Source organism: Chiloscyllium plagiosum, unplaced genomic scaffold (assembly GCF_037043375.1).
Source record: "Chiloscyllium plagiosum isolate Xiang-an unplaced genomic scaffold, Cpla_swu_hap1 HiC_scaffold_4, whole genome shotgun sequence".
Classification (NCBI taxonomy): Eukaryota; Metazoa; Chordata; class Chondrichthyes; order Orectolobiformes; family Hemiscylliidae; genus Chiloscyllium; species Chiloscyllium plagiosum.
In genome coordinates this window covers 68,681,679-68,700,143 of record NW_028270142.1, presented here as the reverse complement: position 1 = coordinate 68,700,143, position 18,465 = coordinate 68,681,679, and the positions used below count along the sequence as shown (strand labels likewise).

The window sequence follows — 18,465 nt, the reverse complement described above, 5'->3', positions numbered from 1 at the left end:
AAGACTGGTATGTGCTAGAAATATTAAAAAAATTGGCACCTAATCATGGCCAATCCTTCTTTTTTACTTCAAATATTAATGGTTTGTCTTTCACAATATCAACTACACATCCCAATATTTATGAAGGGGCAATGGATCTGTCCACAAAATATTTAGCATGCTCTCACATGAATACAGAAATTAAACTCATAATTACCCTTGCCACAAATAAAACATTAAACTATTTCAACTAGCAAGACAATGACTAAGAAAACAATCTCCCAACAGCTCACTCCGCTTCCCTAGACCTCTCAGTCTGTCTCTGGGAACTGACTCAACACTGACATCTACTTCAAACCCACCAACTCCGATGGTTACCTTGACTATACCTCCTACCATCTCCCCCCTAAAATTCCTCCCGTGATCCCTTACTCCCAATTCCTCCGCTTCTACTGTATAATTTAATGGAAATGGTCTTCTTAATCATGGTCTTGCTAGTTCATATAATTTAATATTTTATTTGTGGACATCCCTGCTTTTACAGTCAATACCTTTACAAAAGGTTAAAATCTCAAATGTTTTGCAAACTATCCCAGCTTTACATATACTCAATATTGGAGACTCCACAACCTCTGGAGTAGAGAATTTCTCAACTGAATAAAGAGATTTTTCCTCAAATCAACCCTAAATGATCAATCCCTTACCATGAAACTGTGACCTGTATTTTAAGATTCCCTGATAAACAGAAACTCCCTGTGGAGTCCCATCAGAATCTTGAATGTTCCAATGAGATTGCGCTCATCTCATTCTTCTAAACATCAGAGGGCAGAGACCTAATTGACTCAGCCTCTCATCATTGAGCAACTCCATCATGCTATGGTCTTATGGCACTCCACTCTTTACTGCATACCAAATGTGAAAATACACTGTTTCCAGTTTCTTGACCATTACCCAATCCTCTATCCATGCTATCATCCCAACTCACTAAGTTATCTTGACCATTAACCTTTAGTGCGACACCTTATTAAAAACCTTATGGAAAACATGTTCTGGCTCCCCTTTAAGATGATCATGTGGGGGAGGTGTTGGTATAGTGTCTAGAACGTTGGTTTGTATTGCTACAGGTTTCACTGTGGCTGGTCTGTTATGTTAAATTCCAACCTACATTTCTGAAGCAAAGCAGAAATTTGACTATGAATCCTTGTTTCATTTTGGTGCAGGGGCTGTTGTGGTGAAATGATTGTTTCCTTACCTCTGGGCCAGGAGCCTGCGTTTAAGTCCCATCTACTTTCGAGAGGCATAATAATATCCCTGAACAGATTAAGATTTTTTTAAATCAAAGCTGACCTTGTTAGGTATACTCTTTAAAAAAATTATGAAGGAGTCCCTTTAAGAAAACCATGTTGATTTGTTCTAATATTAAATCAAGAAAGAAACAAATACAGTTAACACTTTTATTGCAGTGTTATTTATTGATACAAGTTAAATTCAGTAATAATGCCTTCATATAGTGTACAACTAAAATAATTCCGTTGGATCTAGAATTTTAGAAACAATTTCAGCAAGCTATCAAACCAGTAGTCATTATTTCAAAGAAGAAAGTTCATAGAAGTAGGCACCAAGCACTTTGATTCCCTGAATGTAGTTAGACCTGTTGAAGGAACAATAAAAATTGTAAGAATATATATTAAAGTCTCTCTGATCAGGCAGCATCTGAGGAGCAGGAGAATCAACATTGAGCATTAGCTCTTCTTCAGGAAACATCGATTTTCCAGCTCCTCAGATGCTGCCTGACCAGCTGTGCTTTTCCAGCACCACACTCTGACTCTGATACTACAGCATCTGCAATCCTCACTTTCTCCCATATTTAAGTCTCTGTTATGGCTTGACTCCTGCCCATCATCAGTTTCAAAAGTTTGAAGAGTGCCCCTCAAATTGCATTCATCCAGTCTTTGCTTTACTACAGATGGCAACAGCTTCCACACCTAGGCTTTCACATTCCAACTCTGCCCTTAAAATCCAGTCTTTGACCAAGAATTTGGTACAGCCTCTCTGCCCCAATTTGACTCAATGTTCCTTCACTTGATTCCTCCTTGGGGAAATGCCCCGAGATGTTGTCCTACAGGAAAGGCTTTATATAAATAGAAACTGACATTCTATATAACTTGCAAAGTATTATGCCAAACATTAGTAGTGATCGAGCAGGTTTACAAAAATCTAAATAGGGCAAATAAAAATGGAAAAAGATACAAAAGCATAATTACTTTTATGAAGTGGAGGCTGCTACTGGTTTGGTGCTTGGTTACATTGATGCATTAGGGGAAGCTAGCTTACTAGCTGCAGAAAGGAATTAGAAGTGCCTGCTAACATAAAAAATAGAAAATATTGGAGACAATCAGTAGATCTGGCTGCATTTATGGAAAGTGAAAAGAAGTGTCTGTGTGGGTTTCCTCCGGGTGCTCTGGTTTCCTCCCACAATCCAAAGATGTGCAGGTTAGGTAAATATGCCATGCTAAATTGTCCATAATGGTCAGGTTAGGTGCATTAGTTAGGGGTAAATATGGGATAATAGTGTAGGGGAATGGGTCTGGGTGGATTTCTTTGGAGGGTCGGTGTGGACTCGTTGGGCCGAAGGGGCTATTTCCACACTGTAGGGATTCTGTGATTTAACTTAGTTGGAGCTGGGATCACATTGGACTCAATGTCAATTCCATTTCTCTCCCCATAAATGCTGCCAGACCGACTGAATTTCTCCAGCATTGTGTTTGTTTCAGATTTTCAGCATTTGTAATATTTTGCTTTTATAGATAGTCATGCTGTTATGAGCAGATGAAATGGGGTGGAAAGATATTCAGCAGCATTAACCATTAAAAATTCATGGGATGTGGGCTTCGCTGACTAGGCCAGAATTTGTTGCCCATCCTCAAGTGCCCTCAAGAAAGTGATGAGCTGCCTAGGGACACTGGCTATGATCTTAGGTTGGAAGTTCCAGGATTTTGACCTAGCAGCACTGAAGGAATTGTGAAACAAATCCAAATGAGGTTGGGGAGTGGAGTGGAGGGGAATTTGCAGGTGATGTTCCCATGTATCCGTTACCCTTGCTTGTGGAAAGTGCTGTTGTGGTGTAGGCGTACAAACATTTACCTACTGTAAATTGTTACTTTTATACACAGATATATTCCTAAATGCAGCTTAATTCTGTTTTCATTTTGAGAACATAGATTTCAACCATATATCAACCTGAAGCAGCTTATTTTTTCCTAAGTATTTTGACTGATCATGAAGAGTAGATCAGAGAGGTTGCAAATGTACTGAATAAAAAATAACTGACCCTCTCAGAAAGAAGGGAATTGTCTATATCCACCTCATGTGTTGTGTTGTGTTATACAGGTAGGGGGAATTGGCATTAAGAAATGAGAGGAGTAATTGAGAACATTAATGGAATGTGTGCATGTACTTACATAAAAAGAGTAGCAGACTAACTAGACAATAAGACAAAATCTGATTGGCGGAGTGTCCTGAGCTATTGGTTGGTCAGGATGGGAGGTGATGGTGGGAAGGGCAGGAAATGGGTTAAGGACATAATTAAAACAAACATATTAGATTCCCTACAGTGTGGAAACAGGCCCTTAGGCCCAATCAGTCCACACAGGCCCTCCGAAGGATAATCCACCCAGACCCGTTTCCCTCCGACTAATGCACCTAACACTATGGGCAATTTAGCATGGCCAATTCACCTGAACTTCACATCTTTGGACTGTGGGAGGAAACCGGAGTACCCAGAGGAAACCCACGCAGACACGGGAAGAATGAATCGAACCTGGGACCCTGGTGCTGTGAGACTGCAGTGCTAACCACTGAGCCACCATGCTGCCCCTAAAACGTATCTGTATTCTTGCTTACTCTGCAAGCCTATGTGAATATCCTAGAAATACATCCTCCCAATACAGGGCAGCAAAAGCCACAGACACTCGTCAGTATTTATAGGAAGAAAACGCTGAGCGGGAAGAAGCTAACATTATTTTGTCTGAATGTAATTGTAGAGATGCACAAATTAACAGAAGTACTGAAATAACAAACTCAAAGAGGTGATTGGGGACAATACTTAAGCAAAGTATTATCTCTTACCGGTTGATTTTCTCATTCTGTGAATGAGCACCATCATCTGCAGCTCCAACCGGCAGTAACAGAACACTTTTTCCTGTAGCTTCCTGGAATGTCAGGGTAACTGGAATACTCCCACCTTCCCTGGTCATGTCTGGTTCAATTCCAAATACTTCAGGAAAGAAAAGAAAAGAATGTTTATAGGTTTGTCATTAAAAACAAGATTAAAAATACACTGCAAGCATTAGCCAGTTGCATTATCACTACTCAGGATCCAGTGACCTAGAGTCAGAGTTGTATATCACTGAAATAGACCCTTCAGTCCAACTCGTCCACACTGACTAGATATCCTAAATTAATCTAGTCCCATTTTCTCGCATTTGGCCCATATCCCACTAAACCCTTCCTACTCGTGTACCCATCCAGGTGCCTTTGAAATGTTGTCATTGTACAAGCCACCACCACTTCCTTCAGCATTTCATTGCATACACACTTTTGAAATGAAAAACTTGTAACTCACGTTTCTTTTATTCTCCTCACCTTAAACCTACACCATGTTGTTTTGGACTCACCTACCCTGGGAAAGAGACCTTGGCTATTCACCCTACCCATGCCCCTTATGATTTTATAAACCTCTATAAGGTCACCCCGCAGTCTTTGATACTCCAGGGAAAATAGCCCCAGCCTATTCAGCCTCTTCCTATACCTCAAATCTTCCAATCTTGGCAATATTCTTGCAAGTCTTTTCTGAATTCTTTCAAGTTTAACAATATCTTTCCTATAGCAGGGAGACCAGAATTGAATGCAATATGTCAAAACCAATGTCCTGTTCAGCCATAACAAGGAAGAAGGGAGAAGCGCACAGATTGCCCAAGAAAATAATAGATCAGAGGTTTGGGAGCAATTTAGAATTCAGCAAAGGACCAAGGAATTGATTAAGAAGTGGAAAATACAGTATGAAAGTAAGGGAACATAAAGACTGAGACTAAGAATATCTATAGTTATGTGAAGAGAAAGAGATTGGTGAAGACAAATGTGGATTCCCTACAGCCAGAAATGGGGGTATGTATAATAAGGGATAAAGAAATGGCTGAGCAACTGAACACATGTTGGTTCTGTCTTCACAAAAATCGACACAAATCAGATACCAGGAATGTTGGAGAATGCAAGACTTAGTGACAGGGAAGAACTGAGGGAGATCAGTATTAGTTGAGAAACGACACTGGGAAAATTGAAAGTGGATAAATCCTCAGGGCATGATAATCTACATCCCAGAACACTTAAGGAAGAGGCTCTAGAAATAATGGATGTATCGGTGATCATGTTCTAGTATTCTGTAGACTCTGGAAGAGTCCCTGCAGATCGGAGGGTAGCTAATGCTACTCCAATATTCAAGAAGGGAAATAGGGAGAAACCAGGGAATGAGACCAGTAAGCCTAACATCGGTAGTGGGGAAAATTCTCAAATCCATTATTAAGGACTTTATAGTGGAGCATTTAGAAAGCAGTGGCAGAATCAGACAGTTATCATGGATCTATGAAGGGGAAATAATACTTGAGAAATCTGTTGGAATTTTATGAAGTTGTAACTGGTGAAGTTGACAAGGGAGAGTCAGTGGTATATTTGTCAAATGCTTTCTAAAAGTCCAAAGTCCCACATAAGAAATTATTGTGCAAGAATAAAATGCCTGGCATCGGGGGAAGTCTAACAAAATGAATAGAAAACTGGTTGGCAGAGAGGAAACAAAGAGTAGGAGTCCACGGACCCCTTTCCAATTAGTGAGTTGCCACAGGATCAGGGCTGGGACCCCAACTATTCACAATATCTATTAATGATTTGTACGTGAGAACAAAATGTAACGTCTCAAAGTTTGCAAATGATACCAAGTTAGTTGGGAGGGTGAACTATGAGGATGCAGAGGTCCTTCAGCGTGATCCGGGCAGGTTGGGTGGGCAAATCAATGGCAGATGCTGTATGATTTGGATAATTGCAAGGTATTCATTTTGGAAGCAAAAACAAGAAAGCAGATTACTACCTGAATGGCTATAAAAATTGGAAGATGGGAGTGTACAGCAGGACCTGGGTGTCCTTGCATACCAGTTGCTGAAGGTAGGCAGGCGGTAAAGAAAGCAGATGGTGTGTTGCCCTTCATTGCGAGGGGTTTTGAGTACAGGAGCAGGGGTGTGTTGTTGTAGTTATACAGGGCCTTGATAAGGCCGCATCTAGAATATTGTGCGCAGTTTTGGTTTCCCTTTTCCGAGGAAGGATGCTCTTGCTTTCGAGGGAGTGCAGCGAAGGTTTACCAGGCTGATTCAGGGGGTGGCAGGACTGACGTATAAAGAGAGACTGACAATGTTAGGATTGTTATCCACCTTCAGGCCATTCAGTTTATTCTAGCTGCTTCTCCTTGGTGATGGCATCCATACTCAGCTCTGCGCCTCACTCCCAACTCCTGCATTCAATGCTCTGACCAATGAAAGCAAGTGTGCCAAAGATTTTCTTTGACCTCTGTCTACTTGAGTGACTGCATGGTGAGGTGGGGGGAATCTCAGACTTATAAAATTTTAAAACGACTGGACAGTGCAGATGCAGGGAGGATGTTTCTGATAGGGAGTGCATCCAGAACCAGGGGTTACACTGAGGATTCTGGGGGACTATTTAGGATGGAGATGAGGAGACATTTCTTCACCCAAAGAGAGATGAGCCTGTGGACTTCATTACCGCAGGAAGTAGTTGATGCCAAAACACAATGTATTCAAGAGGCAGCTGGATGTAGCACTTGGAGCAAATGGGATCAAAAGATTATGGGGAGAAGGCAGGATTAAGTTAGAGTTGGATGAGCAGCCATGATTGCGAAGAATGGCAAAGCGGGCTCAAAAGGCTGAATGGCCTCCCTCTGCTCCTGTGTTTCTAACTTCCACTCCGGTACTCAATGCATCGACCAAGAAAGGCAAGCGTACCAAATACCTTCTTCACTACCGTAATTACCTGAGACTCCACTTTCAAGGAACAATGCACCTGCTCCGAGGTTCAATAAGTATAAACTGAATTGCCTCACTAAAATACCAACACCTCACATTCTCCAAATTAAACTCCATCTGCCACTCCTCGGTCCATCAGATCAAGGTCCCATCGTACTCGGAGATAACCTTCTTGGCTATCCATTAAACCACCAATTTTGGTGTCATCTGCAAACTTAATAAACATACCTCCTATATTCACATCCAAATCATCAATAAACATGACAAAGAGCAGTGAACCAAGTCATGATCCTTGGAGCACACCTCCGATCACAGGCCTCCAGTCCAAAAAAACAACCCTCCATCGCCACCACCTTCTGTCTTTTACCTTCAAGCTAACTTTATATCTAACGGCTAGCACTTCCTGGATTCCATGTGATCTAACCTTGTTGACCAGTCTATACCTGACATATGTCTCCTCCTTTTTCTTTACCAGAGCCTCAATTTCTCTAGTCTTCAGCATTCCTTACACCTAACAGGCTTGCCTTTCACACTAACAGGACCAGACAGAATTCCTGTTCTCTGTCTCATTTTTGAAGGCCTCCCACTTTCCAACCAGCTTTTCACCTCCCAATCAATTTTGAAAGTTAGGGCAAATTTACTGCAGATATTGTAAATTTGTAGAAATCTCAGTGGGTTCAGGCAGCATCCATGGACAGAGAGCAAGCTAACATTTCAAATCTAGATGACTCATCAGAGCTAATGAACTTAGTTTTTGAAAGTTCTTGCCTAATACCATTGCAATTGGCCTTACTCCAATTTAGAACTTTAACCTTTAAATCAGGTCTATCCGTTTCCATAGCCATTTTAAAACTAAATAGAATTATAACCATTGGCCACAAAGTGCTCCCCCACAGACACCTCAGTCACTTACCTTGTTTGATTTCCCAAGAGAAAGTCAAATTTTGTTCCTTCGAATAAGAACATTTTGTATACGCTTAAAATTCCTCTTCATCCAAGCCCTTAATATTATGGCAGTTCCAGGCTATGTTTGGAAAATTAAAACTGCCTACCTTTACAAACCTACTATTCTTATAGATATCAGATGTCTCCTTAAAAATTAGTTTCTCAATTTCCTGCTGCCTCTTAAATTTGGGGTGGGGGGGCGCCTATAGTACAATCCCAATGAGCTGCTCATCCCTTTCTTATTTCTCATTTCACCCCAAATATACAGCCACAAAGTTATCACTAACCAAAAACTCCACATCCCCTCTTCTCCTGCCCTCCTTTCTCTATTTTCTATAATCTGGAGCATTAAGCTGCCAGCCTTGCACTTCCCTGGGTCACATTTCTGCAATAGCTATGATACCAAAGAATCCATCCCTCCTCACATTTTCCAAAACAATATAATTGTTTGAGAAGGGGATTGCCACAGAAGACGCCTGCACTACCTGCCTACTCTCCTACCGTTCCTAGAGGTAACCCATTGATCTGACTGTATCTGTGATTTTTCTACCTTCCTCAAACTGCTAACCATCAGATCTCCTGGCTCCTCTCAACTCCTCATTGCTTCTACTTGCTGCTATAACCTATTCATGTGATCTGGTATGATTTGCAACAAAACATTTCTTCAGTCATAATGATCAGGAACATTGAAATTCTCCCCGATCTTCCACACCTGACAAGAACACCACATCACTCTACAAAAGGCCATCTCTGCACCTTAAACAATCTCCAGAAAATAGCACAGTCTTACTTCTCTATAAACAATGCTCTAGGATAACTTCTGCTCTATTTTTTATTCCTAAAAAAATTAATCTACCTACTAGAATTTCAAGAAATGGAAGTCCTTGCATAAGATATTGTCAGAAATCAATGCCTCCAACCCCAGCCTTTTCAATTCAATATTTATTCTCTCTTTATTACAATTAGATAAATGTCACAAAAGATTGTTGGATCCAATTTGTCAAATAGTCTAAACTGCAGGGTTTAGGGGACATCCTGGAATCTGACATACTTACCTCTTGGAGTCAGGGTGAAAATAGATCTTACTTCAGCAATTTGTAGTGTTCTTGTTTGTCTCCTTTCTTGCTTTCAAAAAGTGTTGGTCCATTCACACCATCTCAAAAATTCTGTTATGCTATTCTCATTCTCTGACTACGCATCGAGCCTTTTGCCACTTCCTTATTCCTTTTTGATCACAGAACCTCTGTCTTTTTCCCCACACTCCTCTTTTTCCTTTAAACCTCACATCTCTAAAGTCCCTCAGGTTTGGTGAATGCTCATTGTCACGACACATTAGTCCTGTTTCTGTCCCCAAATGCTAACCAGACTTCTAGCTTCTTTCCCTCGTTGTATTTCAGATTTCCAGCATCCACAGTACTCTACTGTTTGCAAAGGAGAAAGGATGTTAAAGTATTAAAATCTGGTTCATTAACTATTTCTAATGAGTATGGATGTAATCTAATGAAGGGACAGCAGAGACATTATTACAGTAGTTTACTAGGAAAGGAAATAACATTAGCTGCTTGTCAATCAACTGATGTTAACAAAAATGGGTGATAGAGCAAGTCTAGACAAATACAAACCAGTTAACTTAAAAAAAAAACTAACAGCAAAACTCAACTGACCTTGGAGGAACCTGTGTAGGAGAGCTCTCAGCACAGGAGAAGCTAAGTGCTTAGTTTTTAAGAGTAACCTTGCTGTAAGTCTACAATAGTGAGTAGAGTGGGTTCTTCCTTAATTATATGTTTTATTGAGATTGGTCTTGTGATTAAAATTTTAAAAGTATAAAACATAGGACTAAATTAGCTTGGAGCAGTGTGTTTTAGAGCAGTAAGATGGGGCTATTTTCTGGGCCTAAAGATTAAGGAGCAAAGATGGCCTTCAGTAGAGTGATGTGCTCTTCCTGACAGATGTGGTAGTCTAGGGAGAGTTTCCATATTACTGATGATTATGTCTGTAGGAAGTGTATTTAGTTCTGCATCCTATCAGATCGCATGGATCAGCTGAAGTGGCTGCTAGAGGCAATGAAGAATTTACAGGAGCTAGGGGATGTGATGGATGGCAGTTATAGAAAGGGAGAAAAACCACAGATACAGGTCAGGTAGATGGGTTGCCTCCAGGAAAGGTCGGAGAGGATGGCAGGTAGTGCAGGAGTCTCCTGTGGCTATCCCCATCTCAAGCAATGATGCTGTTTTGGAAAATGTAGGGGGTGTTGGACTCTTACTTAGATTAGATTAGATTACTTAGTGTGGAAACAGGCCCTTCGACCCAACAAGTCTACACCGACCTGCCGAAGTGCAACCCACCCAGACCCATTCCCCTACATTTACCCCTTCACCTAACACTACGGGCAATTTAGCATGGCCAATTCACCTAACCTGCACTTTTTTGGACTGTGGGAGGAAACCAGAGCACCCCGAAGAAACCCATGCAAACTAGGGGAACGTAGCATGAACAGCCAAGTTTCTGGTACCAAGACTGGCTGTAATGTTGCAAGGGATATGTTCAGTCCCAAGTGATTGATTGTGATAGGGGTCTGGTCAGAGGCACAGACAGACATTTCAGCGGCCAGTAGCGAGAAGTCAGACCGGTGTGTTGCCTCCCTGGTGCCAGGATAAAGGGTATCAGGACAGAGAGCAGAATATTCTCAAAGAGGAGAGGGACCAACAGGGGTTGCTATGCACATTGGAATTAATGATATCGGAAAAGAAAAGGATGAGATTCTGAAGGGAGAATATAGGAACTTAATCATGAATTTATAAAGGAGGTTCGTGAGGGTACTAATATCTAGATTACTCCCAACGCTACGAGCTAGTGAAGGCTACTGAAGAGCAGAGACCGAGGAGCTGGTGCAGGGGAGAAAGGTTCACATTTTTGGATCATTGGAATCTCTCCTTGGGTAGAAATGACCTGAATAAGGAGAATGAATTGCACCTGAATTGGAAGGAATCTAATATACTGGCGGGGAGATTTGCTAGAGTTGCTCAGGAGGATTTAATAAGGAGAGTGGAGTGAGTGTGTGTGTGTGTGTGTGTGTGTGTGTGTGTGTGTGTGTGTGTGTGTGTGTGTGTGTGTCAGGGAGATAGTGAGAAAAGAAATCAATCTGAGACTGGTACATTTGGGAGAAAGAGCAAGTCAAAATCAAGACAGGCAGGGACAAAGAGAACAAAATGGGACTGATAAATTAAACTGCATTTACTTCAATGCAAGACACCCAAGAGGGAAGGGAGATGAGCTCAGGGCATGACTAGGAACATGGGTCTGGGATATCATAGCAATTACTTAGATGCAGCTCAGGGATGGACAGGACTGACAGCTTTACGTTCCAGGATACAAATGCTATAAGAAGCATAGAAAGGGGGCAAGAGAGGAGGTGGAGTGATGTTTTTGATAAGGCATAACATTATGGCTGTACTTAGGGAGGCTCTTCCTGGGACTACATCCAGGGAGGTTATTTGGGTGGAAATAAGAAAGGGATGATTACCTTTTTGGGATTGTATTACAGACCCCCCCCCCCCCAATAGTCAGTGGAAATTTGAGAAACAAATTTGTAAGGAGATCTCTGTTATTTGTCAGAATAATAGGGTAGTTATGGTAGAAGATTTTAACTTTCCAAACAGACTAGAACTGCATTAGTGGTAATGGTTTAGATGGAGAGAAATTTGTTAAGTGTATGTCATAATAACATTTTTGGTTCAGTATGTGGATGCACATACTAGATAAAATGCAAAACATGACCTACTCTTGGGAAATAAGGCAACGTAGGTGACTGAGGGGTCAGTGGGGGAGCACTTTGGGCTGGCGACCATAATTCTATTCGTTTTAAAATAGTGATGGCAAAGGATAGACCGGATCTAAAAGTTGAAGTTCTAAATTGGAGGAAGACCAATTTTGACGGTATTACGCAAGAACTTTCAAAAGTTGATTGGGTGAAGATATTCGCAGGTAAAGGGTCAGCTGGAAAATGGGAAGCCTTCAAAAATGAGATAACGAGAATCCAGAGAAAGTATATTCCTGTTAGGGTGAAAAACAATGCAAGGCAAGGTACAGGGAATGCTGGATAATTAGAGATATTGAGGCTTTGGTTAAGAGGAGGAAGGAAACATATCAGGTATTGACAGCAGAGATTGAGTGAATCCTTAGAAGAGTATAATGGCAGTAGGAGTATACTTAAGAGTGAAATCAGGAAGGCAAAAAGCAGACATGAGATAGCTTTGGCAAATAGAGTTAAAGATAATCCAAAAGTTTTTTATAAATACATTAAGGACAAATGCATAACTAGAGAAAGAATAGGACGCCTTGAAGATCAGCAAGGCAGCCTTTGTGTGGAGCCACAGGAGATAGGTATTTTGCATCAGTGTTTACTGTGGAGAAGTAGATGGAGGATATAGAATGTGGTAAAATTGATGGTAACATCTTGAAAAATGTCCACATTACAGAGGTGGTGGTGCTGGATGTCTTGAAACTCATAAAAGTGGATAAATCCACACGACCTGATCAGGCATACCATAGAACTCTGTGGGAGCTAGGCAAATGATTGCTGGGCCACTTGCTGAGATATTTGTATCATCAATAGTCACAGGTGAGGTACCGGAAGACTGGAGGTTGTCGAATGTGGTGCCACTATTTAAAGAAAGGTGATAAGGATAAGCCAGGGAACTTTGGACTGGTGAGCTTGACATCAGTGGGGGTCAAGTGGCTGGAAGGAATCCTGAGGTACAGGATGTACGTGTATTTGGAAAGACAAGGACTTATTAGGGACAGTCAGCATAGCTTTATGCATGGAAAATCATGTCTCACGAACTTGATTGAGTTTTTTGAAGTAGTAATGAAGAGGATGAGGGCAGAGTGGTGGATGTGATCTATATGGACTTCAATGAGTCATTTAATAATGTTCCTCATGGTACACTGATTAGCAAGGTTAGATCACAAGGAATACAGTGAGAACTAGCCATTTGGATACAGAACTGGTCGAAGGTAGAAGAGAAAGTGGTGGTGGTGAGGGTTGCCTTTCAGGCCTTTTCCCTGAGGTGGTGGAGTCCAGAATTAGAGGGCATAGGTGTTAGTAAGAGGGTAAAGATTTAAAAGGGATCTGAAGAGCAACATTTTCACATAGAGGGTGGTGCATGTATAAAATGAGCCGCCAGAGGAAGTGGTGCAGGCTGGTACAATTACAACATTTAAAAGGCATCTGATGGGTACATGAATAGGAAGGTTTTAGATGGCTATGGATCAAGTGCTGGCAAATGGAACTGGATTAGGTTAGAAGATTTGGTTGGCATGGACGGATTGGACCAAAGGGTCTGTTTCCCTACTGTACATGCTTATGACTCTAACTGAGGATGCTGGAAATTGCCAGAGAAGCTCAGCAGGTTTGGCAACATCTTTGGAGAGAAAGCAGGGTTAATATTTTGCTTCCAGTGACCCAATTTCAAAACTGAGTTAAGTCAGTATGACTTGTGACAATGCTGCCTCTTTAACAAGGTTATATTGTCTTTAGTTTTTTTTTCAAGAGGAGTCATAAAGGCAGACATGCTGTTATGTCTGGAAATATTTACTTAAAAACAATGGCAGGGGAGTGGCCAGTTCTCGCAGTTCAGGCTTGGTTTAGTTTTTTCAGCAGGGAGTCAGAAAACTGCTGGTGGCAGAGAAACTTCTCCAGTGAAGAGAGATTCCATACTTCAACAGAGGTCTTGCCTGGGTTTTCTCTCTGAAATCTCTCCTGCCTGTAAGAACCTATGTTTGAATTTACCTTTTGCTAAGGGGTGTATGTATGGGATGTTGCAGGGATTGGAACAACTTTGTTAAGTTGTGATATCATATTGGATGGGTTATCAAAAACTCTTTTCTTTTGTTTGTGTTTCATCCATAATGTTTAAATAAATTCTGTCTTGTTGAAAGCAGAGTGGTTTGACCAGTTGCATCACTTCTGGAATATCCACCTTACATCTGCCTTTAAAATAAAGAAAATGTTAGGATCTGGGCAACCTTAAGATGTCTTGAGGGGGTTTGGCCTGGTCTATAACAGATTAACTGTAAAATGTGGATGCTTGCCCAGTTATTGCATGTTAAGTTTGCTGTGAATGGAAAACAAATATTTAAATAAGATGCCTTCACCAACCTGTTTTCATTGCATTCCTGCCAGCATTAAAGTGAGGATGGTTATAGTTTCCCAGCCAGGCCTTTGTACCGTGACTCATGTAGGCATTCAGTTTGTTCGGACTTCCATATTCAGCAAAAGTCTTCTTGATATAACCTACAACCTAGACAGTGCAAATTAATTCTTAAGAGCGTGAGAAGGGGGAGGGGAAGAAAAATCTGGAAAGTTGCCAGTTATGCTAAAGGGAAAACATTTAATTCCTCTGTAACTGTTAATCCAAATTAAGCTGCAAGCAGGTTCAGAGGAAGTTTGCTTTATCACAGTGTGGGATTTTACAAGAGGACCTTGTTATAGCAAAGCAGCTATCGATTGGACCCTAGGACACTATGGAGACAGTGAAGTTTGCAGATGCTGGAGATCAAACTTGACAGTGTGTTGTTGGAAATGCACAGCAGGTCAGGCAGCATCCGAGGTGCAGGAAAATTGACATTTCATGCTGGAGCTCTTCATCAGAAATGTGGCTGGGAGCCTCGGGAGTGGAGAAATAAATGGGAGTGGGGGGGGGAGGGAGGTGAGGCTGGGGAGAGGGTAGCTAAGAGTGCAATAAGTGGATGGAGGTGGGGGAAATGGTGATAGGTCAGTGAGGTGGTTGCTGTGGATAGGTGGGAAGGAAGATTCACAAGTGGGACAGGTCATGAGGGTGGTACTGAGCTGGAAGGTTGGAACTGGGGTAAAGGTGGAGCGAGGGGAAATGAGGAAACGAGTGAAGTCCACATTGATGCCCTGGGGTTGAAGTGCCCTGAGGTGGAAAATAAAGCATTCTTTGTCCAGGTGTCGGGTGGTGAGGGAGTGGCGATAGGAGGCCCAACACCTGCATGTCCTCAGCAGAGTGAGAGGAGGAGTTGAAACGTTCGGCCAAGGGGGCGGTGGGGTTGGTTGGTGAGAGTGTCCCGGAGATGTTCTCCGAAGTGCTCTGCGAGAACGTGTCCAGTTTCCCCAATGTAGAGCAGACAGGTTCTGGGCCTCCTCCATCGCTACTCCCTCACCACGCAACACCTGGAGAAAGAACATCTTATCTTCCACCTCGGGACCCTACAATCCCAGGGAATCAACGTGGACTTCACGAGTTTCCTCATTTCTCCCTCCCCCCCCCCCCACCCCAGTTTCAACTTTCCAGCTCAGCATTGCCCTCATGACCTGTCCCACCCGTCAAATCTTCCTTCCCACCTATCCGCTCCACCCTCCTCTCTGCTCTATCACCTTTACCCCTACCTCCATCCACCTATTGCACTTTCAGCTACCTTCTCCCCAGCCCCATCCCCCTCCTCCTCCCATTTATCCCTCCATCCCAGAGGTTCCCAGCCTCATTCCTAATGAAGAGCTCCGGCCTGAAACATTGATTTTCCTGCTCCTCAGATGCTGCCAGACCTGCTGTGCTTTTCCAGCAACACACATTCGACTAGAGGACAGTATCCTGAGGAACTCCTGTAGAGATGTCCTATAGCTGAGATGGGTTGACCTTGAACAACTACAACCATCTTCCTGTGTGCCTGGTCTGGCTCTAACCAGCTGAGAGTTTTCCCCCTTATTTCCAATGACTCCAGTTTTGCTAGGTCAATACAATCTCACGATCAAACGTAGAATTGATGCCAAGGGCACTCGCTCTGACCTCATCTCTGTAATTTTGCACCTTGTCCATATTTGAACTAAGGATTTAGTGAACTCAAGAGTAAATGGTCCTGGTAAAATGTAAATTGAGCATTAGTGAGCAAGTGTTTAGTGGGTACAGTGAGACAGTGCTGTCTAATATTATTCAACAGTAAAAGGACGGTAATTGGATGGATTGGATTTGGCAAGCCTTTTTGGCTAGGATGAACTCATTCTGCCACTAGTCTCCTAATCCCATATTCCCTGATTTTATTAATTTGTCTATTATGGAGGACCATATCAAAGGCCTTTAGAAAATCCAGACCAATTACATATACATTTTACCATCATCCAATCTGTAGCTCCTCACAGAATTCAAAAAAGTTTGGTCAAGCAAGGGTCTCTCATTTCTACTTGGAAGCAAAATCATACCACCAAACCTTGCTTACAAAAGGAGAGGACTTTGAATCTATTGATCTTGGCTGGTTTTGAACTGCTGATAAAGGACATTGTGCTAACACAGTTAAGATCAACTAGGTTTTAGTCATACACTGATAACATGAGGAGAAAGTGAGGTCTGCAGATGCTGGAGATCAGAGCTGGAAATGTGTTGCTGGAAAAGCGCAGGTCAGGCAGCATCCAGGGAACAGGAGAATCGACGTTTCGGGCATAAGCCCTTCCTGAAGAAGGGCTTATGCCCGAAACGTCGATTCTCCTGTTTCCTGGATGCTGCCTGACCTGCTGCGCTTTTCCAGCAACACATTTCCATACACTGATAACAGAACAGCTCAACTTATCTTTTGATCAAATCGAAAAGAAATGCCAAAATGACACTCAAACCATTCCAAAAAGGCATTTTGGGCTTGAAACGTGAACAGAAGTTGGCAAACCTGAGTTTCTCCAGCACCATGTTTGTTTCAGATTTCCAGCATCAATAGTATCTTATCTTTACTGTTAAACTGCTAGTGAGAGATTTGATCAGATGTATTCCAGTAACTTCAGAGTTAGATGTACCAGATATTTTGTATGAGGGTGAATAGGATGTAGAAGTAAATAAGAAGGAAAAGGGGCGAAGGAGATTATACAAAGTGTATGTGGATCTAAAGTGGGACAGCAAAGTCTGAAGCAAACATCTGTTGCTTTCTGAATAAAAGCTCCATACCTGCTTCTCCACCATTACTGGATCCATATTAGGTACCAATCGAATGGAAAACTTTCCAATAACTTTCCTAGGAATTACAGTTTTAGCTCCCAAACCAGCAAAAGCTCCCTCAATGCCATGTAAAGACAAGCATGGATATCTCCACCTGTGCATCAGAATTTGTTCCTGTGAAGACATTATCAAAAGGGGTACCATAGTTTAATAAGCAGTGACCAACAAAACATACCAGTTGTGCAATAAGCTTGAAAAAAGAAACATCTTTTCTTGTCTCAAACATTAACGTAAAAGTCAGATGTATTTTACATTAAAAACATGCTTGTTCTGGATTTCAGCATTCCTTGCTGTAGTGTCAGGTTGCCATATCAGAGCAAATCAAACAGTGCTGCAACACTTACACTTTAGTACAAAGTTAACTTTTTTGGTTTAATTCAGCATTCATATCTAATCCCAAAGTTTTCTTTGGAAATAGTTCTAAAGATAGAACAGTACTGCATAATACAGGCTCTTTGGCCCACGGTGATGTGCCAAGAATTCATCTTAATCTAAAATCAACCTAACCACAGCAGCACAGTGGCTTAGTGGTTAGCACTGCTGCCTCTCAGTGCCAGGTACCCCAGATTCAATTCCAGTCTTGTTTGACTGTCTATGTGGAGTTTGCACAATTCTCCCCATGTCTGCGTGGGTTTCCTCCAGGTGCTCTGGTTTCCTCCCACAATCCAAAGACGTGCAGGTTAGGTGAATTGGCCATGCTAAATTGCCCATAGTGTTCAGGAATATGTAGATTGGGTGCATTGGCCTGGGATAAATGTAGACTATTAGGGTTGGGGAATGGGTTTGGATGGAATACTCTTCGGAGGGTTGGTGTGGACTTGATGGGCCAAAGGGCCTGTTTCCACACTCTATGGATTCTATTTATTCTAACTTACACACCCCTCAATTTACTGCTGTCCACGTGCTAGTCCAGCAGTCGCTTAAATGTCCCTAATGTCTCTGACTCTACTACCACTGCTGGCAGTGCATTCCATGCACCCACCACTCTGTAAATAACCTACTTCTGCCATTCCCCCATACCTTCCTTCAATCACCTTAAAATTATGAGACCTTGTGACATTTCTGACCTGGGGAAAGGCTTCTTGCTATCTACTCTATCTATGCTTCTCATCACCTTGTATAGCTTTATCAAGTCACCTTTCTTCCTACTTCTCTCCAGTGTGGAAAGCCCTAGCTCACTCAACCTCTCTTCATAGGAAATGTCCTCCAATCCAGGCAGCATCCTGGTAAATCTCCTCTGCACCTTCTCTAAAGCATCTATATCTTTCCTGTAACAAGGTGATCAGAACTGGACATTATATTCCAAGTGTTGTCTAACCAGGGTTTTGTAGAGCTGCAGCAAAATCTCACGGCTCTTAAGCTCAATCCCCTGTTAATGAAAGTCAAAACACCATACAGTTTCTCAACAAACCTATCAACTTGGGTAACAACTTCGAGGGATCTATGTGCATGGACTC

At 42.0% G+C, this 18,465-nt stretch overlaps 1 protein-coding gene across 2 annotated transcripts in view; it reads right to left on the bottom strand.

Annotated features, from left to right (window-relative positions):
* Positions 1-1,419: 1,419 nt before the first annotated feature.
* Positions 1,420-18,465, bottom strand: part of cndp2 (carnosine dipeptidase 2) — a 67,432-nt gene continuing 50,386 nt past the window's right edge. For both annotated transcript variants that reach the window (XM_043688443.2, XM_043688442.2), the window contains exons 9-12: positions 16,958-17,122; positions 14,170-14,311; positions 4,108-4,255; positions 1,420-1,630 (exon numbers count right to left, since the gene is read on the bottom strand). In XM_043688443.2, the coding sequence (XP_043544378.1) occupies positions 1,564-1,630; positions 4,108-4,255; positions 14,170-14,311; positions 16,958-17,122 (522 nt within the window). In that variant the 3' untranslated portion in view covers positions 1,420-1,563. The remainder of the gene's footprint in view (positions 1,631-4,107; positions 4,256-14,169; positions 14,312-16,957; positions 17,123-18,465) is intronic.